The sequence below is a fragment of the Macaca thibetana genome, chromosome 20 (assembly GCF_024542745.1).
Source record: "Macaca thibetana thibetana isolate TM-01 chromosome 20, ASM2454274v1, whole genome shotgun sequence".
NCBI classification, from domain to species: Eukaryota; Metazoa; Chordata; class Mammalia; order Primates; family Cercopithecidae; genus Macaca; species Macaca thibetana.
The window spans coordinates 28,809,079-28,836,892 of NC_065597.1; the positions used below are offsets into that span (position 1 = coordinate 28,809,079).

General features: G+C 49.4%; 2 protein-coding genes across 14 annotated transcripts in view; one reads left to right on the plus strand and one right to left on the minus strand.

The window, feature by feature from the left end:
- LOC126944333 (cytochrome c oxidase subunit 4 isoform 1, mitochondrial) overlaps positions 1 to 27,814 on the plus strand; it is a 327,288-nt gene that overhangs the window by 296,269 nt on the left and 3,205 nt on the right. For 4 of the 12 annotated variants that reach the window (XM_050773761.1, XM_050773763.1, XM_050773756.1 and 1 more), the window contains exon 2: positions 23,051 to 23,129. Coding sequence is in view for 7 of the 12 variants with exons in the window: in XM_050773756.1 (XP_050629713.1) it covers positions 23,051 to 23,129 (79 nt within the window). In the remaining 5 variants the exon portion in view is untranslated. Of the gene's footprint in view, positions 1 to 21,095; positions 21,100 to 22,989; positions 23,262 to 23,375; positions 23,476 to 24,602; positions 24,677 to 26,517; positions 26,584 to 27,814 lie in introns of those variants that run through there. The other 8 variants (XM_050773760.1, XM_050773762.1, XM_050773758.1 and 5 more) reach the window with 8 other exon arrangements.
- EMC8 (ER membrane protein complex subunit 8) lies at positions 786 to 22,969 on the minus strand. 2 transcript variants are annotated; one of them, XM_050773750.1, is made up of 5 exons: positions 22,443 to 22,955; positions 11,808 to 11,884; positions 3,365 to 3,434; positions 2,529 to 2,623; positions 786 to 2,016 (listed from the first exon to the last, which is right to left on the minus strand). In XM_050773750.1, exons 1-5 carry the CDS (start codon positions 22,671 to 22,673, stop codon positions 1,857 to 1,859), a joined length of 633 nt encoding a protein of 210 aa, XP_050629707.1. In that variant the 5' UTR covers positions 22,674 to 22,955; the 3' UTR covers positions 786 to 1,856. The 2 variants fall into 2 exon arrangements, with proteins under 2 accessions (XP_050629707.1, XP_050629708.1); XM_050773751.1 differs by lacking the exon at positions 2,529 to 2,623 and having other exon boundaries at positions 22,443 to 22,969.

The following is a 27,814-nucleotide window of genomic DNA, read 5'->3' on the forward strand; positions in this document are numbered from 1 at the left end:
TGGGTGGGGCAAGATAGAGCCTAACTAAGCCCAGGGCCAGACTCTACTTTTTGGGGGAGGTGGTAAGAGGGAGGCAGCACAGGCCACACAGCACAGTGTGTGCAGACCAAGAGAGAGGGGCCAGCACAGGGTGTAAGGGCTCAGCAGAGGTTTCTGCTATTTTTACAAGGAATATAGGAGCGGCTATCTGCACTTTGGAAATCTGTTTTCGCTTTTCACAAATACATCCTTCCCTTCAGGGTATCTCATATGCTTTCTTTGGAAAATTTAAGCCTGACCCAGCCATAGACAGGGAACAGGTTATGGGACTTAAGCTTCAGCCTAAATCCAAAATAGAAGACAGCACATGCTCCTGGGAGGCAGGAGGAGAACCAAGCAAAATAATTCCGCGGGGAGGTGACAGAGGGAAAGCCACCTTGAAAGGTTTATAGGAAGGCTGTATTGTTAAAATGCCTCCCAAACTAGCCCTCACCACACCTTCATTCCAAGTAGCTCTGCCAGTTCCCCTGGACTTCTAAGTGGAGGTGGCCTACGCTGCTGTTTCAGTCTCAGGACAAAACAGCTTCTTACGCGCAAATGCTGGAGGTGATTCTTCTCCCTTTATGAAACAAACCCAAGCCCATTCGGAACAAGATCTCGCTCCAGCTGTGATGTATTGGCATCTGAGGGCAGGGGAGAGAAGGGGGCTGCACAGGCACCTCGCTCTTTCCTGTGCCCCCCATGTGAGAGAACGCCAGCTTAAAAAATCAAGAGTAAGAGGTATTTGAAGAAAGGGGAAGAGAGAATTTGGTGGATCCAATAAAGCACATTTATTGTAGCGATGTCTGAACTTTTTTCCTATGTGTTAAGAGAAAATAGTGACTGCTGTATCACAAACCCTTTCAGTAGGTCACACTGATTGTTACAAATTCCTCCATGGAGTCGAAGAAAAGACAGTAGGAAAGGTACCGCTCTCTGAACTTTGTACAAAATAATTCATATAAAACGGAAAAAAGGTAAAGGTACCACAAAGCTTCCCTCTCAGTTTCCTAAGGTTTGGTTAGAAAACTTGACCAAATGTTGTAAGTATAAAAAGTACAGACGTCACTCTGTACAACTCGGGAAGTCTAAGTCTTGTTTTCCTAATACAAAAGAAATGATCATTTCCCTTTCCTGGCCCTGCAGGCATGTGAGCTTTCTGGGTGGCGGAAGAATACCACCCTGAGCTCCTGTTACCAGCGATGTTTGCTTTTGCCCCTAAGGAGAAAGGCTTCTGTGGCATCAGTGGTGTCACTCCCACTGTGCAGAGCTGCAGCGCCTCTGTGAGCCGACACCGCGTGGAACAGTGCTGTTCACAGCCCAGCCTGACGACAGAAACACCCACACAGAGCTTCTCAAACAGCTCAGCACCGGCACTCCACGTGCCTACCCTGATCCCAGGACGCCTGGACATCAAAATTCAAACAGGATAAAAACTCACAAACACATTCAATGGAGTATAAGATGTGGGCTTTTTTTTTTAAAAAAAGATAGTTCAAAAGCCTTAAAAAGTATTCTCTCCAGATTATAAAAGGTTAGTTAAAACTGTTTAATAGGAACAATCTTGCACAAGCAGAAAGAGCTTTGATTTGGAGGATTATAGCAACATACAACTGAGAGAGTCCACAGGGACAGTCAGACGGGATGTCTGCACCTCTTCTAGAGACTCTGTTAAAAACACGACCGACTGAACATTCTGCCCCCTTTCAAGGCACATGCCACTTCTTAAAACGGTCAGCTTTCCACACAGGCTACAAGATATTTTATTTACATTTAAAAATAGGTTTTCTTCTTCAATGTAGTGGAAAGGCCTGGAGCCCAGTCATGGCGGTGCCTGCCTAGCACAGGTGCAGGACAGCTTTATTGATCTCTGGGTTTGTCCAGTCATTCCGAATGTCATCCAGGTGGTTATCGAAATCCACAAGCGTCTCGTAGGACCGGCTGTCCAGGAGTGAGGCTGAGATCCTCTGTGCCTCCGGCCAGTCTTCACAGTAGTCACTACGGGTCAAACATGAAGAAGTCAGCATCTAACAGTGAAAATGGGCGGCTTGTAACAGCATCAAGAGAGAAGGCCAGCCATATGCACAGTGGTATGAGGAGAGATGGCGCAGAGTACTCAGAAACATGGGCATTTCAAACGCATGAAGACGTACACAGCATAGAAAACATGGTTAATACGTGGAAGGGACTCCCTTCACATGGAATTTTGAGAAAGTTGGTGGCAGATGACTGAAGCTTTCTGAGTGGCCACAGATACACCAAAGCAAAGGCCTGAGAAGAAGAGTGTCTGTGCCCTAGGGCCTGGGGTGGGAAGACCTGTGAATACCACTGAGGTTCCCTCCACCGCCTGGAAGCGCTGGAGCACTGGGGCCTACAGGAGCTGGGGAATACGCTTGGTACCATGCCTCTGGAGAAAACACTAACTGAAAACACAGGCTGGGCGAGAGCGGCTCTCGCGTGGCCAGGCGCTGACAAAGCCCCGCCTGCGCGGCGGCATAGGGCGCACTCACTGGTGTGGGTCTCTGCACCGCCATCTGTTCTCATGGTGCTCGTACACGTGGATCGTAGGCGCTACGCAGTCCATCGTAAACTTGGTGTTGTCTACCTGAGCACAAGGCAAAGGACATGAGAGTGAACAGAATGCTAGCCAAACAGCAGCGACAGGCGCCTCCTCGGGGCTCTCCCTGCAGCAGTGCCCATGCTGGCTGGGGCAGAGACTCTTCCCACAGAGCCGGTATGCAGAGTGGCGCGAGCGTCTGGCCCGAGGAAAACTGTTGTGTTAGGCAGGAAAATGTCACGTCCTTCATTGTTTTTTCACAAAAGCGAAGCTTCCAAATATAACTTCTTCCCTCATCCTAGGATTCTGTCTGAATCAAGGCTGTTCAGCAAGGCCCTCGATGTCATCTGCTCACATACAAGTGCCTTCTTTCTCTACGCCCCTAGAGGCTGTGCTGGCTGTTCTAATTCTGTGCTTCTCGCACTTGGCATGTTCAGATCAGAATCACCTAGAAGGTGTGTGAACATGAACTGCTGGGCCCCACCCCCCCACATTTCTGATTCAGTGGGATCTGGGGTGGGTGCCTGGGAATTCGCATTTCTAACAAGTTCCCAGGTGCTGCTGCTGGCAGGGGACCCCACTCCCACTTGTGTAGTGATGTGGGAGCACATAAGCCACGGTTTGGGATTCAACTGGTCTGTAGCTGGGAGAAAACTGCAAGAGGCGGCAATGGTCTCAAGCAGATAAATGAATGAAGGGGTTAGCGGAAAGGAAACCGCCGCAGAGCAAGCTCCATGTTGGTGAGGGGAGGTGCAAGGGCCTCCCGCATGCTGTACAGAAGCGACTTACCATGATGAGTGCAGTGTCGCTGAAGCCCTCGGCGATTCTGGAGGCCACCTTCTCTGCAACCTGGTTTGGACTGTCAAAGAAATAGTCAGGCTACCACATTCTACTCAATGCCATCCAACACTGTTTACAAAAGGCACAGTCAACACCACCAAGACTTAACAAGCAATGACAGAAAGACTGGCGTAGTCAACAGGCTGCACGTGCTAGCTTCACCGGTTTACTTATTTAATTTTTTGGTAGAGACAGGGTCTTGCTCTGTTGCCCAAGCTGGAGTGCAGTGATGTAATCATAGCTCAATGTAACCTCAAATTCAAGCAATTCCACCACCTCTGCCTCCTGAGTAGCTGGGACTATAGGCACAGGCCACCACACCCAGTTACTTAGTTACTTTTTAGTGTTTTTTTTTTTTTTTTTTTTTGGTAGAGACCACGTCTTGCTATGTTGCCCAGGCTGGTCTTGAACTCCTGGCCTCAAGCAATCTTACTGCCTTGGCCTCCCAAAGTGCTTACAGGCATGGGCCACTGTGCCCAGCCTACTTATTTATTTATATTGCTGGGGAGAGTATGAGGGCAGTTCCCCACATATGAAGAAATCGCAGGGTCAGCACATCTGGAGTGCAACGGACGAACCTTGCCCTGGGAAAACCACCTTTGTGATCTTGGTGTTTCCCCTGCCAGGTAAATATGTTTTGCCCATTTAAAGTGGCTCTTGGTGATGACAGCCCCACTGTGATGGGTGTGGCCAGCAAGGACGGGGAACACTGTTAGGTAACGGGGCGCATCATGCAAAGCAGGTCCTTGCCTCACTCCAACCAGAAAGCCCTGGTGATGGGATCCTGAGAGGCATCTCCTAACGGAAGGCTCCCAAGAACCTAGTGGAGAGTAGCGTGAAGCAGGCAGATAAAGTCTACTGCAGGGCACCTGCCAGCCCCTGGGCCAAACCCCAAGTCTCCCGGGCTGGCCTTCTCCATCTGCACGCTAGCAAAGCAACCTGTCCACTGCAACAAGTAAGAGCAACCTCAGGGCAGCTGGTGGTCCATCACCCTTTGAGAAATTCCTCAGCCTTTCCACATCTTCTCCATGCTCATGAGCCTTCACTGCTGGCTCTGGCCCTGCCGCCATCCAACCCTGATAAATGCTACCTTTCTACCTTAAGTTAATAGAACTAATCACAGAGCAGCTCCTACACCATTCCTGCTCCATGTCTCCAAACACAAAGTTACTCTTCTAGCCTATGTCGGGAAGGGGCCTTCTCCTCAGGGGCCTTATTTATATTCTTTCTGTGCCCGAGCCCCAGTTCTGCCTTCAAATCTGTGTAAGTCTTTATTTTCAGGGAAAAACAAAAGCATTGAACTGGTTCTCTCTAGCTGCTGTCCAGCCTCCCTCTTCCCTTCCACGCCTGTTTCTTCAACTTCTTTAACAAGCCGCTAGTCTTGCGCCATGTCCTCACCACAGCTCTGTGCAATCTGCCATCTACCCCATTCCCTTGCAGAGCAGCACCTGGAAGTCTCCTGACCACTGCCTGATGGCCCCAAGACTGCTACCCCCTCAAAAGCCTCCCTGCGGGAACCCACCACTCAAGCAGGCCAGCCCATTTCCAGCCTCTCCAACCTGAGGCCACCTTTTCCTTTGCTCTTCCCCACCCTGCAGGTCACAGGTCCTTTCTCTGCCCTCCCTTCCTGCATTCTCCCTGCCATTTATTTCCTTCAGGCAGGGGCTTCTAAAACTGCTTCCTAACTGGTCTCATAATTTCTAGGCTCGCTTGCTCTCTTTTTTAAAGAGATAGGGTCGGATGGGTGCAGTGGCTCATGCCTGTAATCCCAGCACTTTTGGAGGCTGAGGCAGGTGGATTACCTGAGGTCAGGAGTTTGAGACCAGCCTGGCCAACATGGTGAAACCCCGTCTCTACTAAAAATACAAAAATTAGCTGGGTGTGGTGGTGCACGTCTGTAGTCCCAGCTACTTGGTAGGCTGAGGCAGGAGAATCGCTTGAACCCAGGAGGTGGGGGTTGCAGCGAGCCAAGGTCATGCCACTGCACTCCAACCTGTGCGTGTCAAAAAAAAAAAAAAAAAAGAGAGAGAGAGACAGTCTCGCTTCGTTGCCCAGGCTGGAGCATGGAGGTTATTCACAGGTGCAATCATGGCCATCAACTCCTGGTCTCAATCAATCCTCCCTGCTCAGCCTCACAAGCAGCTGGGACCACAGGCATGCGCTATGAAGCTCAGCTTAGGCTCTTCTTCTCTGATGTAACCTGAAGTTTCTCCTGAACTAAATTTTCCTAAAACAGAACTCCCGACCGGGCGCGGTGGCTCAAGCCTGTAATCCCAGCACTTTGGGAGGCCAAGACGGGCGGATCACGAGGTCAGGAGATCGAGACCATCCTGGCGAACACGGTGAAACCCCGTCTCTACTAAAAAAATACAAAAAACTAGCCGGGCGAGGTGGCGGGCGCCTGTAGTCCCAGCTACACAGGAGGCTGAGGCAGGAGAATGGCGTAAACCCGGGAGGCGGAGCTTGCAGTGAGCTGAGATCCGGCCACTGCGCTCCAGCCCCGGCGACAGAGCGAGACTCCGTCTCAAAAAAAAAAAAAAAAACAAAACAGAACTCCCATCGCATCCCCTGGTGCTCACGGCCCCACAGACTACTGCTCACCACTGCCTGCAAGATGAAGGCTACCATTCTCAGGCTGGCAGAGGCAGGCCTTCGTCATGGTGAGCTGAGCTACCATGCTCAGCCACAGGGGCAATGCTGTGTCTTCCATGTCAGGAAATCTGCCTACATGTCATCTCCCTCACATGCCCATCTTTTCACTGACACTGTCCCCTGTCTGGCCCTCCACACCAAGCCCTCCTTACTGAATTGCTTCCCCTCTTTCAGGGCACAGAAGACATGCCACCCTCGCCACAAAGCCCTGCTAAACCGCCCTGGACGAGGCCCCCTGCTCTGTTGGAGCTCTGAGGATTTATTTCTAAGAGGCTCTAACACAGAGTCCATGGCACGTGCTGCTTTCCTTCTGTGCATCTTATCTGCCCCGCACAATCAAGAGTTTCAGCTTTTTGTGGCAGGGACCAAGCCATCCATCTTTCTTTCTTTTTTTTTTTTTGAGGCGGAGTCTAGCTCTGTTGCCCAGGCCAGAGTGCAGTGGCACGATCTCGGCTCACTGCAAGCTCTGCCTTCTGGGTTCACGCCATTCTCCTGCCTCAGCCTCCCAAGGAGTTGGGACTACAGGCGCTCACCACCACGCCCAGCTAATTTTTTGTATTTTTAGTAGAGACAGGGTTTCACCGTGTTAGCCAGGATGGTCGCGATCTCCTGACCTCGTGATTCACCCACCTCGGCCTCCCAAAGTGCTGGGATTACAGGCGTGAGCCACCGCGCCCGGCCCCATCTTTCTTTTAACAGTCATAAAAATACATGGATTATTGTGAGTTATTTAACAAAGCACACAATATACAATTACAATCCTTTCCTTGTGATTAGGCTAAAAAAAATTAATGTTTTAAAAAATTATTTTATATGATTATTCTATTTTCATTTTCAAAATTGACAAAGTGATGTACTGATTATAGGGCTGCAGTGTTAAGAAAAATATGACTTAAAAATGTGACTGTGTTAAGAAAAATATGACTTAAGAGGGAAAGTGAGATTTTCCAGGTAGAAGTCAATCGTACTGAAGAAAGCAGCGTGATAGCTGCTCCTAGCACAGAGGGAAGGCAGTGCTTCACTGCACCAACCAGGACTCAGTGGGTGCCAGGTCCCTACAGCACTGATGGCAAATGGTGAGGAGCGAGTACAGAGCCCTCAGGAGGCCTGCCCGTGTACCCACCTCTGCCTGCTCCTGCATTTGCTGAGGAACTTGGAAAGCAAAAGGCAGGGCCACTTGCCATGAAGAGCTTGCAAAGCCCTTATCTTCGTACTTAACACTGATCATGCTGGTCAGGGATTTTTATTGGGAAGAGGATAAAGAAACCTCATTAAAAAGAAAAACTACCATTTTAGATGCTCAAGAATTCTAAGCATATATCTTTCTGTTCACTGATTTTTAGATGGGGTCTTGTTCCGTTGCCCAGGCTGGAGTACAGTGGCGAGATCATGGCTCACTGCAGCCTCAACTGCCCAGGCTCAAGTCATCTTCCCACCCCACCCTCCCTCGTAGCTGGGACCACAGGCATAGGCCACCATGTCCAGCTAATTTTTGTATTTTTTTGTAGAGATGAGGTCTTGCTATGTTGCCCAGACTGGTCTTGAACTCCTGGCTCAAGTGACCCTCCTGCCTTGGCCTCTGAAAGTGCTGGGATTACAGGTGTGATCCACCATGCCTGGCCTTTTAAAAATTATTTATTATTTTTAAATAATTATTTAAATATTTTAAATATTTTAAATATTATTTTTAAATAATTAAATTATTTAAAAAATTTATTATTTTAAAAGAAGTTTAAAACTTTGTGGCTGGGCGCGGTGGCTCACGCCTGTAATCCCAGCACTTTGGGAGGCTGAGGCGGGCGGATCACGAGGTCAGGAGATGGAGATCATCCTGGATAACACAGTGAAACCCCGTCTCCACTAAAAAATACAAAAAAATTAGCCAAGCGTGGTGGTGGGCGCCTGTAGTCCCAGCTACTTCGGAGGCTGAGGCAGGAGAATGGTGTGAACCAGGGGACGGATCTTACAGTGAACTGAGATCGCACCACTGCACTCCAGCCTGGGTGACAGAGCAAGCCTCCACCTCAAAAATAAAATAAAATAAAATAAAATAAAATAAAAATTGTAGTTGGCCAGGTGTGGTGGCTCATGCCTGTAACCCCAGCACTTTGGGAGGCTGAGGCGGGTGGCTCACTTGAGGTCAGGAGTTCGAGACCAGCCTAGCCAACATGGTGAAAGCCCGTCTCTATTAAAAATACAAAAACTAGCCAGGCGTGGTGGCAGGTGCCTGTAATTCCAGCTACTCGGGAGGCTGAGACAGGCGAATAGTTTGAACCCGGGAGGCGGAGGTTGCAGTGAGGTAAGATCATGCCACTGCACTCCAGCCTGGGTGACAGAGTGAGGCTCTGTCTGCTCCCCACCCACCCCCCAAAAAATCTGTAGTTAATGAACTGTCAAAAGTATCGGAAAGAGCTGCCAACTTTGCATTTCTCTGTCTTAGGCACTGAATCTCCAATACTGATCCACTTCATCCTGAATGAAGACTGCCCCGCTGTGGTTCCTACTGTCAGGAACTCCTTGTTCCTAGAAAGACACAGCTGCCAACCAAAACTGCAGGCATCCTGAAGGCAGACCCCTCTGCTCACCCTCCCAACAGCACCACGTTGGACCAGCGTGTAGGTGCCGTCTTATGCTGTGTATCTAAAAGCTTCTTCCTGAGTGTCTGCCTCAGGCCAGGGCTCTCTGCCAGGCACTGAAACCTGCCCATATCAAATGCTGACTATGAAGCAAAACACTGGTCAACAACAAATCATATAATAAAACTTGATAGAATGACCTAAGGTTTAGGAAATTCATAAAAGTTATAAACACTACATTAGACAAATAATAGAAAAAGTCATCGCAGCACTAGTAACAGCACCAGCCACTACTGTAAACCAAGCACAAGGCCAAACACGCTGCGCTATTTCATTCTGTCCTCATGACTACTCTCTGAGGCACGAACTCAGCTCCATTTTACAGATATGACCACGGAGGCCCAAGGAGGCGCATCAGTAAGTCACCTAGAATTTGAATCCAGGTCTACTTGGCTCCAATTCATGCTGCAAGACACTGTGAATCAGGCAATATTTCTAGAATAAGAGTAAATTTTCAGCTAGGTCTGGCTGAAGAGAGGGGAAGGTTTTCCAGGCAAAAGCAAAACCATACTTAAGTCAGAAGTTGGCAAGATCCTAGCTCCTAAGCTCCCAAGCCATGTGGCCTCTGAGAAGCCACCTTCTCTGGCTGGAGTTTCTTCACTTGTGCATTGCTGTGAGGATGAAATAAAATGACTCTTAACAGAGCCCAAGGATAGGACAGCATTAACTACCTGAGGTTTCCTCCTCAAACAACTGGGCACACGGCGGGGTGGATTCCCTATTCCAGGGTGGCAGACCCCTACCTAAGGTTTATCCTCTCTACACATCTGACAAATGGCTGCTCGGGATGCATTTAAAAGTCTATTAATGAAGGACTGCAAACCTCCTAGAGGATGCAGAAGGACGTGGACTAGGTGAGGACAGGGACGACATTCTAGAAGGAAGGTATGGAGAGCAGGAAAACTGTGTCTGAGTAGGATAATTCCAGGTTGGGCTGTAATGAGGTCAGCACAGAGGTAAGAACATAAGGGCTGTGAGCCAGACGAGGTGTGTGCAGAGAGGAGGACAGGACAGCCTGCACAGGTCCACGTGGGGTGACCACATCAGACATGGATTTGCACATGAGGGGTTAAGGAAAGGGAGGCCCCTGCACTCATTTGACAACCTGATGCCATTCCCACTTGCCCAGTCTCCTCTCCCTTCTGCAGGGACAGCGGCGGGAGACACTGCTTGGTCCAGGAACACATTCCTGCCAAGGGCGCTCCCCACTGCTTGCAAGGTGAAGTTCAAAATGCTTCTGAGCACGGAGGAGCCCTTAGGTGTGGCCCAACCTACCTGTGCAGCCTTACTTCCTAGCATCTCCCTCCATGTGGGCACGGCCCCAGCCACTGCCACGTCTTCACCTGTGTCTTCTATCCCCCAACCAGGAATGCTGACCTCCTGGTCTCTACATCTGCACTTGACAAGGCCCTGCCCACTCTCGAGGGCCTGGTTTACAGGACATCGTGCCCTGTGGCTTCTGGGATCATTCTACCAGGTCTAAGTCTCCCGGGCCCTGCCGCCAAGCCCCCTGCAGGGGCCACTGTCCTGCACTGCAGCCTGCATTTGCACTGTCCTTCATGTTTAACTCAGCCACAGGAGGGCAAGGGCCAGAGGACTGCGCTTTCCCCAGCCCACGCCTAGTCTTTCATGTAACAAAGACTAAGATGGATGTGGCCCTGTGGGTAGGCTCTCGCTCAGTGAAGGACAGGAGACACGGAGTCATCAACAAAGGGTGGCAGGCAATATCAAACAGAGGACATCCCAGTGAGAGTCAGAAGAGATGTGCTGAAGCCGGACAGGCCAGTGCTGCTCATGGGCTCAGAGGAAGCAGCAGAAGAGCCAGCGTGCATGAGGCTTCCATGCGCTCCCAACCGCCCCAGCAGACGCTTCAGTGGACTGACTTTGAGCGCCGCATCTCCTAGGACATCTGCCTCCCTCAGGATCCAGTGCGTGGACCCAGCCCTCCAAAAGGGTAAGATAATTATGTTTCTAAATTTGGGTTTCTTTTATGATACCATGTTTCTCATCAGAAACACTGGTGCCTCATCAGTGATAGCAATGCGGTCACCAGCTTACAGTATTATTTCCAAAGTGCTCGAGCTCACCTTCTCATCTGTGCTGAGCAAGCGGACCCAATGGCAGGGCCTTTCACTGCACCCCCATCTCCCTGGACGCTGGAGGGTCGGCTCTATCCGACAACATGAGGAAGCCACGTCAGGGCAGCATGACGCATGCCCCTGTTATATACTGTGTGGACTTTCCAGCTGCCCGTCTGGCTTCTGGCTGTGTTAAGCCAAAGGAAAATGAAAGAGGGACATCAGGTACTGACTGCTCTGGGCCACCCCTCCCCAGATGGGAGGCCATGTCAGGCTGGCTGTGGCCACCTGCCTAAGGGCACTGCTCTTCTCAAGGTGGACTTCTTTACCCAGCACCTTCCTCCCCACCCTCTGGACTGTTGTTGCCAGTCTTGGTTACTGCACGACCCCCTGTGCGTTCTCTTATCTACGGCCCATGACTTGTGAACAGCCTGCTTATTAAGCCCTTCTCAGACAATCCCAACCCGAGCGTGTCCTCTGTTTTTCTGTTGGGACCAAGATGACACAGACATACAGAAAAATTCTCAGCTTTGTTATTAGTGAGAGCCCCAGTGGGGGAAGGATCCGGATAAAAGGAAGAAAGAACCAGCATAAATGGGGCAGCAAATACCACATTTTCATCAGAGTACTGACCCCAAACCTACAGGCTGGTCTATTTGCTGGCAAATAGAGCAGCATTCCTTCCCAGTGCTCTGCCCACCACCACCCCTAGTCTGGGAAGAGGAAGCAAGGCAGAGCTGAGCAGGGACAGAAACCGGAACCCCGACTGTCGCTTTCATTGTATGAATTCCCTTCATGCAAAATAAAGAAGACACAGAACAGAATCCCAAAGTTAATAGAAATGTTTGGAATTTCTGTTGTTTGGAATTATCCACACCACAGTTCGCCTCAGATACTATAAATAAGCACAGAGGGAAGGGGCATGGGTCTCACAGGTTTCGTATCTGGTCGAAAAGCACACGAGAGATAGGCTCTGCCTGTCATGTGCTCACTTCCTCGCCTACAGACGGTTCCGCATCCACGTACCTGGCATCCTTCACTCGCTCATTAGCTTGATAATAACCAGCAATCACGTAGCTATGATCTTTGCACCATGAATCAATCTGAAAGAGGAACAAAAATTGGGAAAAGATGAATGATTCTCCCTTAAATATCAAGTCGCAAAAACCACAGATCTCACTCCCACATGCTGGGACAAGACATGACAGGATCTTAATCCTCATACCCTGCTCCCCACAAGAAAGGCTAGGACTCAGGAAAACACGGTCAGGAAGGGCAGGACTTTGACCGTAAGGAATGACCGCTTGCCTCAGTCCCACTGAGAGGACCCTTTGTCCACAGGTTTGGTACAGCGCTGCAGAGAGTCGGAAGGAAAATAATCTTTATCCACCTTCTCTTATAAAGAACCGGGGCTTTAGAAATCCTTAAAATGATTTAAATCATTATCCTTCAGAGTTAAGGAAACAAAGCTTAGAGAGGTTCTAAGTTTGCGCAACCAGGTAGGAACAGAGCCAGAAGGGGAATCTCAGTCTCTTTCAAAACAAGTCGTTTAGGCCAAGTGCAGTGGCTCACGCCTGTAATACCAGCACCTTGGGACGCTGAGGTGGGCGGATCACCTGAGGTCAAGAGTTCGAGACAATATGGAGAAACCCCCATCTCTACTAAAAATAAAAAAATTAGCTGGGCATGGTGGTGGGTGCTTGTAATCCCAGCTACTTGGGAGGCTGAGGCAGGAGAATCACCCGAACCCCAGAGTGGGAGGTTGCAGTGAGCCAAGATCATGCCACTGCACTCCAGCCTGGGAAACAAGAGCGAAACTCTGTCTCCAAAAAAAAGAAAAAAAAAGGTCTTTTCATACTTGATCTCAGCATTCTAAGCATCACACCGTGAAATACCCCGCAGCTGGGGTGGAGGGTAAAGAGGTCCCAAGTTAGGAAGGGGCATGTGCACATGTCCTTAGCTCTCTATGGTGTGCTTTGAAATGGGAGCATGGTGGCAGGCCTTCGGTGCTTTTGGGTTTCTTTTATGGTACCATGTTTCTCATCAGATGCAGCTTCCTGCAGGTCTAAGGCCATTATTCAAAACAACAAAAGGTCATCCTGTTTTGGCATAATGGAATTCGAATACACTGTAATAAAGTCTATTCTCAGTCTGCACAAGAGGAAACAAAATTGGTACTTCATTTTTTTGTAGGGAATAAACTGGTTAAAAATGCATGTGTGTGTTTTTTAAACACAATCCTATTGCTCTTTTTCCTGAATTCTGGTTTGGGCCTCTGAGTCTCCTTCATGATCAAAAGCAGACAAGACAGTTACAGTCCAAGGGTCCCTGGCTCGCACAGGATTAGGATATTTCTGCCTCCTAAGAGTTCACGAATTACCATATTGGGTCAAAACCAGGGCTCAGTGAACCAACTAGACATTCTGGTCATCCACCCAAAAGATCAGGATTACGTCCCTAAAATATCTATAATGGTGCTATCATTGTGACTTTGCTGAAAACAACTCCAAAACAACTCACATTTTCACCTCTTAATGGAATAGATTCCGGAAGCTTTCTATTGCTGCTTAGAACAAACATCTCTATGTACCATCACAGGGCCTTGCTCTAAATTTGGTCAAGCTCCTTGATGAGCTGATCCTTGAGCACCGTGCTCCCAGCCTCCATGTGCCATCACGGGCTGCCTCCTGAGTGTGTTCTCCCCTGAGGTGACCCATGTCTCTGCCCCCCACCCGGGTGTCCCTATCCCGGCTCTCCAGTGTAGCCTGCCCTTATTTTCATAGTCAGATTGGCCACTGTCTTAGTTTCCTATTGCCCTTGTGACAAGTTACACACAGTTAGTGGCTTAAAAACAACACTTTTTTCTTTTTTTTGAGACAGTCTCACTCTGGCTGTCCAGGCTGGAGTGCAGTGGTGAGATCACAGTTCAACTGCGGCCTGAACTCCTGGGCTCAAGTGATCCTCCCACCTCAGCCTCCTGAGTAGCTGGGACTACAGGTGTGCGCCACCCCGTCCAGCTAATTTTTTTTTTTTTTTTTTTTTTTGAGACAGAGTCTTGCTCTGTTGCCCAGGCTGGAGTGCAGTGGCCCAATCTCAGCTCATTGCAAGCTCCGCCTCCCGGGTTTACGTCATTCTCCTGCCTCAGCCTCCCGAGTAGCTGGGACTACAGGCGCCCGCCACCTTGCCCAGCTAGTTTTTTGTATTTTTTTTTTAGTAGAGACGGGGTTTCACCGGGTTAGCCAGAATGGTCTCGATCTCCTGACCTCGTGATCCACCTGTCTCGGCCTCCCAAAGTGCTGGGATTATAGGCTTGAGCCACCGCGCCCAGCCGCTAATTTTTAAATTTTTTGTAGAGACAAGGTTTCATCATGTTGCCCAGGTTGATCTTGGACTCCTGGGTTCAAGCAATCCTCCTGCCTTGGCTTCCCAAAGTGCTGAGATTACAGGCGCAAGCCACGATGCCCATTTTTTTTTTTTTTTTTAAGGAAACTAATAAATTTCATTGAAGGCTTTTTCACCATCCATAGAGATTACTGTATGATTGTTTTTCTTAGAATTTTTAATGTGTATATTTTCAGATTGTCTAACTTCGAATTCCCTAATTTCTTCCATTTCCGAAACAAACTGTACTTGATTAAAGTGTCTTATTTTTTAATCTTTATTTAAGTTCTGGGATACATGTACAGAATATACAGGTTTGTTACATAGGAATCCATGTGCCATGGTGGTTTGCGGCACCTACCAATCTGTCACCTAGGTTTTAAGCCCCGCATGCATTAGCTATTTGTCCTGATGCTCTCCCTCCCCTCGCTCTCCTGCTTTGACAGGCACTGGTGTGTGTTGTTCCCCTCCCTGTGTCTGTGTGTTCTCATTGTTCAACTCCCACTTATGACAACATTCTAGCCTGAAATCATGGTGACGAAGCCAATGAGCAAGCAAGTCATCTGAGTTGAGGATGATGCCAGCCAGAATTTTTATCTTACTGGTCAGAAGTCTATAATGGGTCAGCAGAGCTGTGCTTCTTCAGGATGCTCTAGGGGAGAATCCTTTTCCTTGTCTTTTCCAGCACCTAGAGGCTGCCTGCATTCCTTGGCTCATGGCCACCTCACTCTGACCTCTGCTTCCATCATCCATCTCTTCCTTTCTCTCTGACCTTCCTGCCTCCCTTTGACAAAGGCCTTTATGATTACATGAGGCACACCCAGGTAATCCAGGATAATCTCTCCAACCTCAAGTCCTTAATCACATCTGCAAAATCCGTTTTGCTACGTAAGGCCTGGGGATTAGGACGTGGACATATTTGGGGGGTTATTACTCAGCTGACCACACCATACAACATTTTCTAGGAAAAGCATAGGATGTATTTTTTATTTAGCTACAGGCAACTTCCCGAAGACACCCAGCAGCAGTCTCAGTTGGCTCCTCCATTTCTTTCCGGGGCTGAAGCCACCTGGTCAGGACTCGTAGCCGAGTGAACACATATGGTATCACCTTGTACCCGCTCTCAGAGCACAGAAAGCACCTGGTACAAAAGATGATTCCTATGACAAACACCATGTATATCTCAACTTACATTTTGCCTGCTGAGGGAATTCCTGTAAGAAAACTCCAAGGGCCCAACCAAATTCCAGCAGAAAAATGTCATGACCTGGAACTTCCAGTAGACTGCTTTGAAGAGGTTGCCCTTAAAGTGAATCAGGTCACAAAAGCTCTGGCCTGGCTTTAGAATTTAGAACTTTTGGCCAGGCGTGGTGGCTCAAGCCTGTAATCCCAGCACTTTGGGAGGCCGAGACGGGCGGATCACGAGGTCAGGAGATCGAGACCACCCGGCTAACGCGGTGAAATCCCGTCTCTACTAAAAATTACAAAAAACTAGCCAGGCGAGGTGGCGGGCACCTGTAGTCCCAGCTACTCGGGAGGCTGAGGCAGGAGAATGGCGTGAACCCGGGAGGCGGAGCTTGCAGTGAGCTGAGATTTGGCCACTGCACTCCAGCCTGGGCAACAGAGCAAGACTCTGTCTCAAAAAAAAAAAAAAAAAAAAAAAAAAAAAAAGAATTTAGAACTTTTGAATGACACACACAAGAATAACTAAGTTAGCTGTATGGATGGCTATGAGGGGCACACACAGCCTGTTCACCAACTGAGGAATGGAGAACTCAAAGGGAGGAACGGAGACTCCGCCACGCCTCAGCACTCACAGTGGCAGGGCGGACGAGTTCTAATAAGAAGGGCAGTTTCCTCTGACAGGCCGGAATCTGAAACTAGGCATCAGGTGAGAGCGCCCTGGAGTAGAGTGGGCTAGGGGAAGGGGATGGGGCGTGCTGGTGGTGTGGGTGTGGGTGTGGCAGCCAGGTCTCCAGTGGCTGCAGGATCCTGCCCTCAGCCCAAATGGCTCCTGCTTGAAAAGCTGCGGTGGATCTAAGTGGCAGCTACAGTCCAGGCAACTAGCTTCCTCCGAAGCGAGGCAAGACAAGGCAGGGCTGAGAAGCCACCCAACCTCTGTTCCCAACTAATCCATTTCCAAGTCCCTGCTTCGCGGTATGACACCCCATACCCTGATGCGCATCTTGTGAAAAATCAAGATGAGAATAAAAGTTCAGGAGAAAACTCTGTGGAGACTGTTGTCAATGTAGTCAAACTGACTCTGAATACAGACACCTTCCACATCCTGCACTTACTCATGCAATTTCATTTACTTTTGGGGAGACAGGACATTTTCACCCCAGCACGAGTCTACTTACCACCCCTTTTTGGCTCAATGCCCTTTTTGGCTGCCTCTGTTCCAGACATGGAAGAGAACTATGAAAAGGGCTGGGGCCACCCCATTCATTCCCAACTAGACTCTGCACAGAGGCAGTAGCTCCTCGCAGCAGCCTTGCAAACATCTGCACCGGCCCCCCACGCCCCTTGTGTACAAGGGACTGTACAATAACCATATAGAAGGCGAGGAAGGGACCGCAACTTGCCATTTACCAACAAGCTGAGGGTAACCGGCTGAGCCTTCCTATCTGTAGCAAAAAGTAGGCCTTCGAGTTCAGAAGTAGAGGAACTGTTATTTTCACTGAGAAGGAGAGCTTCCTCCAGTCGGCTGCCGATTTTTCTATGGAATGAGGAGGAGCGGGAACCATGAAGGAAGAGCTTGGGAAGTCAATGGGACCGAGACGGAGGGTGAAGTTCAGGGGGAAGAACTCAAAGGGGGAACCACAGCAGCCCTCTCCCCATTCTCAAGGCGGCATGTGAATGTTCTGGAGATGAACAAAGGGCAGGAGGGAGGAGGGGCATGGGAGAGTTCCAGGGCAGCTGCTGTGTAGAGGAGCAGAGGGCAGGCCCACATGGAGGCCACAGCAAGAATTCTAGCCTGAAATCATGGTGACGAGGCCAGTGAGCAAGCAAGTCATCTGAGTAGAACATAACGGAAAGCTGCTCCACCGCACTAGAAATCAACGAGGGGAAAAGGGCAAAAAGGGATTAGAGAAACAGGTTCAAGCTAATTTTCCTACTAACATTTTATGGGTTTCTGCTATTAGAAATAATTCCTTCACTACCTACGTCAAAGGGTTATAAGGATAAATAAGTTAATAGGCGTAAGTACTTAAAAAAATAAAAAGCATGCACAAATGCAAGGATTTTTTTTAATGGAAAATAACGAAAAGCTTTTCAAAGGAATCTAATGTTGCCCTTTGATGGACGGTCTATGGTCTTTCTCCCTTATCAAAAACAATTCCAACAGGAAGCTTTCTGCATAGAACAGAGCCATGAGAATAAGGCCTCATTTACACAGCTGCATGGATTTAGATGGTTTGTTAAAACCGCATCTTCTTTGGCTGATAACCTCATAAACTACGGCTCTAAACACTGAGAGTTTTCATTGCCTTCAGGTTAGAAAGTCACTAAGTCAAAAGGGGAATAATAAAAATAGCTTAACTGAAGTACAAAATTCGTGGATGGACTCCAGCTGCAAATTTTCCTCTGTAACTTTCCTCTGAAAGTTATTTCATGGGCACTGGATTGCTGTCTTTTTCATATTTGTCAACTGCTGAGGGAATGAGTTTTCGTGAATGAGAAAATTCTCGTTAGGGCCGGAGATGGTGGCTCACGTCTGTAATCCTAGCACTTTGCGGGGGTGAGGCGAGCAGATTGCTTGAGCTCAGGAGATAGAGATCAGCCTGGGTGACACGGTGAAACCGTCCCTACTAAAATAAAAAGGAATTAGCCGGGAGGGCAGTGTGCGCTGGTAGTCCCAGCTACTCCGCAGGCTGAGGCAGGAGCATTGCTTGAACCTGGGAGGCGGCGGTTGCAGTGAGCCGAGATCACTCCGCTGCACTCCAGCCTGGGCGACAGAGTGAGACTCCATCTCGGAAGAGTCAGTACAAATAACTACTGCTTAGCAAAACTTACTGCTTGTTTTCACTGCTGAAGAGTAGTTACTGCAGGGAGTCTAGTGTGGCCCTAACTTGCTGGATGGGGACTCATGTGGTGGGCGGAGGTGCTGGAGGCTGGATGTCTACAGTGCAGAGTTTAGGAACAAGGTGCGGGAGCAAGGTCAGAGCGGGCCCCTGCGGTGCCCGGTGCCCTCTCACGCTCAGTCAAGGTCCCCTCTGGGCATCTTCCCTCCCTGGTAAGTGGTTTGGGAGGCAGCCCTGCTCCCCGGGGAAAATTCATGTACAGGTGACTTGAATGCAGTTGTTTACAGTTCCTGGGTTTAACTCTGTCAAGTACTGCATTCATATCCCATAGTCGGAACAGAAGTGTTCAACTCTGTCAAGGTTACTTAAGAATGAGAAGAATAAGCGGTATCTGACATTCCAAGTGAGGTTCAAGTTTGTCTTCAAGAAGCTCCTAGAAGTTTCTGACAGGATTTTACATGGCTAGCAGCCACACCTTCTTCTCCCACCCCTGGACTGGTCCTTATTTGCTCTGTGACTCCTCCTCCACTCAACCCATAAAAGCTAGAGTGTCCCCACACCACGTTCCTGGGGTGTGATGAGAGATACTGGTTTTCCTGCCCGTTCCTGGCTCCTCACGGCCCTGGTTAGTCTTGTTAGAATGCCAGGTGTGTGAGCCTCAGGGGTGCTAGGACCCCACCTTCTCCTGCCCTCCTTCCACTCCATTGCTCCCCTCTCAGTCTTGCTGACGGTGGGTCTTAAGACCCTCCAGGAGAGGGTCCCCCCCTAGACCCAGGGGGAAGGAATGCTGATGTCATGAAGCTCCCATAAAAACCCAAGAGGGCGGGGAGCTTCCTTGCCCCTTCCCCATACCTCGCCCTACGTGTCTCTTCATCTGTATCCTTTGCAGCGTCCTGTATAATAAACCGATAAACATAAGGGTTTCCCTGAGCTCTGTGAGTTGCTCCAGCAAATTAATCAAATCCAAACAGAAGGCCAAGGAAATCCCACCTTGAAGCTGGTGGGTCAGAAGTTCCAGAGCCCGGACTTGCTGCTGAGCCCTCAACCTGTGGGCTCTGACACTATCTCCAGGTAGGTAGTGTCAGAACAGAATGCGGGGACACCTAGCTGGTGCCCGCTGCTTGGTGTGTGGGAAAGTCTTCTTCTGTGTTGACTGTTGGCAGTGAGAGCAGAGGAAACATGAAGTTGGAGAGCTTCTCCCTACGCAGTCCCCAAGCGCTATGACCTGCTCTCATGGCTTCAGAAGTCATTGGCACACCGCTGGTTCTCAATCTACATCTCTGGTCTCTGAACCCAGACCCATTCTTCACCTTTCAACCTAGGACTTCTTCATTTGAACATCTCAAACTTAACATACCCCAATCAGAAGTAATCACCCCCTCCCAGACCTGTTTCTCTGCCTCTTCCCTCAACAAATGGCACCACCGCACCATTGTCCCAGCGCACAAGCTAGAAACCTAGGTATCACCCTCACTTCTTTTTCCCCTAGGTCCATGCACGATTAGTCACCAAGACCTGTGGATTCTCCCGCTTGCCCTTTCTTCTGTCCCCTTCTCCATACCCAAGCTGCACTCAGTTCTGCCACTTCCCTGCCTCTAGTCTTGGGTGTAGGGTGTACTCCTGTCTCCAGCATCCTCTCTGCTAAAGGCTGGGGCCATCACTTGAAGGCACAGATCTGATCATGCAACTCTCCTCCAGTGGCTTCCATCTGTCCTCAGGATGGTGCCCAACTGCCTCTGCATGATCTACAAGGTCACTACAAAGCAACCTGTCCACCACTCAACTCTCTCTGCCCACCGCCCCTTTACACTCCATCCTATTGCTCTCTCCAAACTCCCCTACCCGCTCTCCTCTTCCGCCAACTATTTTCTCCTGCTCTTCGCACATGCTGGTACCTTGAATACTCTCCCTCCATCCCCCATCTCCTGAGGGTCAAGGGCTGGCCCACTACTTGCATGACCCTTTCTCTGGGCAACCTGACTGCCCTGATTGCCCAAGCCTAGGCTGGCTGACTTCTCTCAAATCCCTTGCTGCTTTTTTACTAAGTTCCGCCTGTGAGGTTCAGGTACTGTGCCTGTTGGCTTGCTGCACCTTCAAGTGCTAAGCAGGTGCTGTGTTTCACCCACAGCCATATCCCTCCTCAGCACAGGCCTGGCGCAAAGCAGACACTCAAAAACATTTATTAGAAAAGTGAATAATCCTGCATAAATGCTACTGATGAATCTAGCTCCCTGCAAGTCAATGCATTTCACAGATCCAATAATTCTCTTGATAACAGAACAATTAAGATGGTTAGAAAGGCTGGGCGCAGTGGCTCATGCCTGGAATCCCAGCACTTTGGGATGTGGAGGCGGACGTATTACCTGAGGTAAGGAGTTCAAGACCAGCCTGGTCAACATGGTGAAACACCATCTCTACTAAAAATACAAAAATTACCTGGGTGTGGTGGTGGGTGCCCATATTCCCAGCTACCCGGGAGGCTGAGGCAGGAGAATCACCTGAACCCGGGAGGTGGAGGTTGCAGTGAGCCAAGATCATGCCACTGCACTCCAGGCTGAGTGACAAGAGCGAAACTCCATCTCAAAAAAGCAAAAAGATGGTTGGAAAGACCTGGATTAAAACATACACACACACACACCCCAGTGGTGTTTCAGTACTGACAGCACATTTCTTCAAGAGCTAAAATACTTGGTTTTATAAATATCACCTAAGTATTATAATCATCTGAATCCTACCCGGAAATGATATGAAGTTTAACTTCAACAGCACTCAAAGATGTGCCCAGTAACCTTACGCCAGGACTGTTTGCCCAAAGATACTTCTTGCTTGCCCACAACTGACTTGGGTGTCATAATTAGGTAAGTTATGAAATGGCAGATTATGAAATGGTTTCGTTTTACTTGGTGGCGGGGACACAGATAAAGAAATTCTATTTACACCTTCTCAAGCTTAGCTACTTCTTACATGAATTAGCTACTATTTTTTGGCATCACAGTATATTTTTAAATGAAAAACAAACAGCATCTCAGTTCAAGTATGTAGGTCTGAGGTTACAGTTTACTTTTCCTTCAGGTTTTAACAACTCGATAGAATTTATAGATGGTCTTTTTCCCTTCATTCATCACAGTAACTGAAAAGCTACTGTCTAAAATTCAATTACCAACTAGTCTACCTGCATGCTACATCTTTTTCCCACTGTACTTCAATAAAGCTGTCACTGCAAACAAAAACATAAAAGCGTGTTGGACAGATCGTCTGCTCTGCTGTTTAATTTCACAGAAATTCTTTTTTTTTTCTTTGAGACGGAGTCTTGCTCTGTTGCCCAGGCTGGAGTGCCGTGGCAGGATCTCCGCTCACTGCAACCTCTGCCTCCTGGGTTCAAGCGATTCTATGGCCTCAGCCTCCCGAGTAGCTGGGATTACAGGTGCCCACCACCACGCCCGGCTAATTTTTGTATTTTTAGTAGAGACGGGGTTTCACCATGTTGGTCAGAATGGTGTCAAACTCCCGACCTCAGGTGATCCGCCTGCTTCGGCCTCCCGAAGTGTTGGGATTACAGGCGTGAGCCACCGCGCCCGGCCCCATAGAAATTCTCTAGCTTTTAAAAGCCATGGAAGCATTCTAGGTAAGTTGTTAACCACTAACGGGAACAAATTCTCCTTACACAAGGTCAGGCACATTCAAGGGGAGCGAGGCCTGACATGCATCACGGGAAGACACAGCTCTGATCTGGCAACTCTACCTTTCTAAAAGCGTCCGAGCTCCGGAGTGCCCGAGTACCGACAGCCAAAGAACCACAGCATTTACACTTTGCCAGATAAGGAATCGGCTCTGTGAAGGTGCGAAGAACCAAATGCTAGCGATTAATGTCCCAACAACGTGAAAACTTCCTGCAACTCGAAATCCTCAATGGAAACTCTTGTCGAATCCTTGTCAAAACCAAATTAACGATGACTTGTTTCTACAAAGGCTACTGATTTCAGGAAAACTAACGTATAACTCGTCGCCTTAAAGCGCCTCTAAAAGCATCCACGACGGTTAAAGTCGCTGCTACTACGAGACGCTATTTATTCAGCGCCAAGACCCAAGCGCCATCGTGGATCACCCCATTCCTGGCCACGGCGACCCTAGGGAGCGGGTCCTAGGAGCCTGCTGGAGGGCGACCGCTGAGCCAGCTGAACCAGCTGCCTCTCTGCTGACTGAGGGGAGGCCAGGCTGCCTGCAAGGGCGGGGAAGGGGCCCTTTCCGCGCTTACCAGGGTGAGGGCCACCTCCAGCATGGGGGCGAGGGCCAGGGTGCCGTGGAAGAGGGGGATGCAGTCCACGAAGAGGGTGTGGTGGGCGCCCGGGCCGCCCAGCGGGAGGTGCTCCTTACGCGGCTTCTGCTTCTCGGCCACCAGGAGCCCGTTGACGGCGCAGTGCGGGTACTTGGCGCCGTGCAGCACCATCTTGCAGTAGGCCTGGGTGGTCAGCTTCACCCCGGGCATGCTGACCCGGGAGGGCCCCGAGGCCCCTGGGCGCGCGGCTGAGGCCTGGACCCGCTGCCCGGCCGCGCGGCGCCTCAGCCGAGAAGCGGGACGAGTCGGCGGTGATTGATGGCACGGCCGCGGGCTGGTGAGGGGCCCCTCAGGCCCGGCCCCGTTCGTGCCTCGGCTCCTCGAAAAGCGATTCGCGCCTCTGGGAAGCCGCAGCCCGAGACCCCACTCGCGCTTCTCGCCCGGCGCCGCCGGAAAGCGGTCTCTCCAACGCCTGCCGGAAAGCAGCCCGGCCCGGCATTTTACGACGTTCTCAGCGCTACCCTTTTCCGCTCCACGGTGACCTCTGCGCGGCCGGGTGCAGGCGGAGTCTTCCTCGATCCCGTGGTGCTGCGCGGCGCGGCCTTGCTCTCTTCCGGTCGCGAGACACCGGGCGTAGAGGGCGGTCGCGGCGGCCAGTGGCGGCAGGTGAGGCAGGAGGTGGCCGGTGCGGGGCCGCAAGGCCGGGCCGTGTCGGGGGGCCGGGAGCCGTCGAGTCTGCACGCCCGCAACGTGGCCGCCCGGCTTCCGCAGGAAACACTGAATGGGCCTCGGAGCCAGGTGACATTGAGGCCGGCCCGCGGGGACTCCGGCCTCCGTGGCTGCAGGCTCGGAGGGCCGTCCCGAAGCGCCCGGTCCGTCTTCGCCAGTCGCGCGGCGGCTGCGGGCCGGCCTCGGGCAATGACCTTGGGAGCGCCCGCTGGCCGAGGGCGCAGGCTGTGGGGAGGCGGGCGTGCGCTCTGTACCTGCATCCTCCGCCCTTGCTCCTTCAAAGGTCCCTGCAACCCCTCCCGGGTTTTGCGGGGCTCCCGGGCGGCGCTCGGCTTCCTAGCCTGGAGGGCGCCAGTTGTTTCCAGTTGTTTGCTCACGCATGGGCTAGGCCCAAGGAGAGAAGTTAGACGCGGGCGTTCAGCCCTGACGTCATGCTTGTTTATTCTGCCCCGAGGAGGGTATTTTCCCACATCACCCTCACCATTCCTGCGAAGGGTCGATTTAAAGGGGGCGGTGTAGGGTAGATGGACCTGAATGGAGGAGGACCGGGGTGAGGCGGGGGTCTACCAGGTTTTCCGCTCTCCTCAGGGATTGGAAATTGACCGGGGCTGTGTTGGCAGTCTTCTCCAATTTCCCCTTCTAGTCTGTGTATATGCGGTATTAGGTTTTAAGAAAATACTCAGTTGAATGTGATCGTGCCACCATCCCTGTGAGCTGTTACCTCCCCCCACCGCCCCCTGAAGAATGGAGCCTGTAACGGCAGCACAGTGCTTTAATGATCTCTAACTTTCTCACTGTCGCTTTGTTAACATTTTTTCTTCTTGCCTTTTTTTGTTTGTTTGAGACGAAGTCTTGCTCTCGTTGCCCAGGCTGGGATGCAGTGGCGCGATCTCGGCTCACTGTAATTTCTACCTCCCGGGTTCAAGCGATTCTCCTACCTCAGCCTCCCAAGTAGCTGGCATTACAGGCGTCCACTACCATGCTTGGCTAATTTTTGTATTTTTAGTAGAGACGGGATTTCACCATGTTGGCCAGGTTGGTCTCGAACCCCTGACCTCAGGTGATCCGCCCTCCTCGGCCTCCCAAAGTGCTGGGATTACCAGCGTGAGCCACTGCGCCTGGCCTTTCCTTGTTTTTTTAAAAAGACCAATGTTCTGTTAATTACCTGAAGCTCGTATACATTATGGCAGTTGATTTATAATGAAGCTCCTTAAAAGCATGCGAACTACTAAGAAAAACCTCATCCTAGGTTATTTTGTGAATTCAAAGACAGTAATAAAGAATGAATCATTTGCGTTGGGGAGAAGCAACTAAAAGAATTTAATTCCAGAATGCTCTGGGGCAAAAAGAAGACTCATTCCTTGCTGTTTGCCCTTATTCATAGAGAAGGTGTACATTTTTATCTTTCAGAATGTTGGCTACCAGGGTATTTAGCCTAGTTGGCAAGCGAGCAATTTCCACCTCTGTGTGTGTACGAGCACATGGTAAGTGTGACTTTTCTTACTTTTGAATAGGCTGAGCTAATTTCATTTTGCTCCTGCTGTGTATAAGGCCTTGTGCTGGAGTTTTAAAGACTTTAGTTTGGCTCTTGAGGGTCTTTAGGGGAGATACAAATATTCTCACAGGGCCCGGTTTTAGATTAAGAAGTGTTTAGGAATCAAATTGAATCTTTTCTGGATCTTTGGTGATACCGATATTTCCCCCCTTACCCTTCCCTTCCTTTCCCCTTTTTTAAGCTTCAAGATCTACCCCTTTCAAAAGATCTTCTGCACCAAAACTAACCTTAATGACCTCCCTCCCCACCTTGCCCCCACAACTCCCAACCATTTGCATCACGTCTGTTTACATTATAGAGACAATGGAAACGAAGGAGCCTGGACTTCATAGCCTGAGCTGGGTTTTCATCTCATTTCTGTCAAGGACTAGCTACAGAAGCTTAGGAATCTCTTTGCTCACCTGAAGTGTATGGACAGAGCTTAGTTCTGTGTCTGGCATACAGCACATTTAGTTTTACATGTATCTGGCATCTATCTACTTTATACCAGACACTGTTAGACACCGAGAAGAAAAAGAAGATGAAATACACACTCTTTCCAGGAGGCTGTTTGCAATCTGAAGAGGGACAGATGGATGAAGACAGTGTTTTATTAAGAGATGGCTCCTGGGTAGAAACATTTAGCCCGATGTGGGGTTCAGGGAAGGCTTTGGAAGAAACTCTCCATGTAGACTCTGTAGAGTGTGCACCCTGCCTGGTTAGAGCTGGTCTTGCCTGCCTTTCTGATCTCATTACAGACTATTGTGCTCGAAAACCAAAAACCACCATCAGAACCACCCCTCCCCACTTGCTCACTGCCCCAGCCCCCTGGCCTTACTCCATTCCTCCCGTAGAGCCCTGAGTTGAGGATGGCCACTTCTGTCTAATCATTCACCCTCAATACAAATGTGCTTTTAGAACGGCCTCTCCTGACCACCCTTTGTCAGGAAGCTCCCTGTCACTTCACCTTGCTGTGCTTTTCCTTATAACACTGGATGCCTCATGAATGCATGTCTATGTGAGTATCGCTGTCTCAGCCTGTTAGAGTGTAAGCCTTTTGAGGCCGGGGACCCTGCCTATCTTACTCGTTGCCGTATCTCCAGCACACAGGAGGCAGATGAAGACGAACTGCAGGCTCTTAGACAAGTCTTGTCTGTTAACTTTTTTTTTTTCTTTTTTTCTTTTTTTTTTTTTTTTTTTTGAGACAGAGTCTCGCTCTGTCGCCCAGGCTGGAGTGCAGTGGCGCGATCTCAGCTCACAGCAAGCTCCGCCTCCTGGGTTCACGCCATTCTCCTGCCTCAGCCTCCCGAGTAGCTGGGACTACAGGTGCCCGCCAACTCGCCCGTCTAGTTTTTTGTATTTTTTAGTAGAGACGGGGTTTCACTGTGTTAGCCAGGATGGTCTCGATCTCCTGACCTCGTGATCCGCCTGTCTCAGCCTCCCAAAGTGCTGGGATTACAGGCTTGAGCCACTGCGCCTGGCGTCTGTTAACTTTTAACTTATGTAAGTCACACATGAATAATACATGAAACTGTTCTCAACCTAAGATATTAAAGCAGTCTAGAATACCATCAGCTGTCACTGAAGTCAGTTGGGATATTTGCGTGGTGATGCACCTGAGTGAGGGGCGCCCAGATATACCACATCTCCCTAGGAGAGGCTCAGCAGAAATCCGTCCATGTTGAAGCAGTGACAAACATTCATTAGAATCTGGAGTCTGTTTTTCTCTCTCTTTAGAAGAAATGTTTGGTATATTAACCATTGCTTTTCCCTTAATTGCTGGGGGACCAGGCCTGAAGCTCTGAAGAACCCCTGAAACCATGAATTGGTCATTATTCTGGAAGATGCAATTTTAAGGTTTGCATGCACCAAGGTTTTGAAGGTTTACATCCTTATAATAGCTTTCCTACCCCCCAGTCTCCTTGTCATGGTATTTACAACAGCTTTACAAGATGTAATTCATATAACAGTCACCCATTTAAAGTGTATGCTCCAGTGGTTTTTAGTATATTCATATAATGAGTTTTGTCATTAGCACCACAGTCGATTCTAGAACATTCTCCTCACCCATATTTACATTTATTTTTAATAACTCTTGTGTAAGCTGTTTTAAACTTTAGAAACCTCTGGGGGGTGCTGAACTTGATAAAAATATTCAGTATACAACTGTTCTTTATAGTTCACTCATCATTTTCATAGAATTAGGGTTTTAAAATTGGAAAGTAATTCAGGCCATTTCCACCTCATGTCCCTCAAATCCCACCTCAGTTTTGGGATGAGGTGTCAAGTATAAGTTTGTAAGTACACTAGTCATTTGCATGGCTAAGATAAACGTGTAGAGAACTCTATATATGACTTTGCTTAAAGCTGAATGTTGATTTACTGTTCACATGATTTGGGAGATTTTAGTCCCTGGGACTGAGCTAATGGAGTTGAAGCATTGTTGTGGGCATTGTACCTCTAGACTAGTGTGTAACACAAAGAGTTCTTGCAGATGTAGGACAGAATTGGAGAAACAGCTTCTAACAGTGGGATGACTCTCAGTACAACCAAGCTATTCCTTACCTTTCTGATTTCTGAACTTTTTCCCTCATGATACCTGTTGCTTTGAAGGCACTAAAATATCAGAAGCAGATAGAGCAGAAATCCTCACTCAGATCTTCCTGCCTCCTACGTGTAATAGTTTGTGGCTTGCCTTGTTAGTTTTGTGTGTTTCATTGCGTGTATGTGAGTATGTGCACATGATTTCCAGAAAGGAGAAGCGCACGATATTGCCCGTGCTCTGTGACTCCTGAGTGCACGCTCCCTCTGCATTCGGGCTCCTAGGTCGGCCTCATCCTGTGGACGTTGCCCCTTGTTTCCTGCCATCCACACATTCCTGATGACCTCCTGCTCTACTCTTTCCCCAGAGTACTTTTTCCAAACATGTGATTTGCACATTTGTTATGTTTATTGTTTGTTCTCCACTTTTAGAACTGTAAGTGCCACTAGGCAGGAATGATTAATTTGTTCACTGATGATCTGATGATCCCACATCTCTAGAACCCTGCCTTGCCTGTAGAGGGTGCTTGGTAAATATGTTTTGAAT

Excerpts from the sequence above, each read along its gene's own strand:
- EMC8 (XM_050773750.1), bottom strand. The coding sequence starts at position 22,673 with ATGCCCGGGGTGAAGCTGACCACCCAGGCCTACTGCAAGATGGTGCTG. Across the intron at positions 11,885-22,442 it reads TGGAGGTGGCCCTCACCCTG|ATTGATTCATGGTGCAAAGA; the intron begins GTAAGCGCGGAA and ends TTCCTCTTTCAG. Across the intron at positions 3,435-11,807 it reads GAGCGAGTGAAGGATGCCAG|TCCAAACCAGGTTGCAGAGA; the intron begins GTACGTGGATGC and ends TTTCTTTGACAG.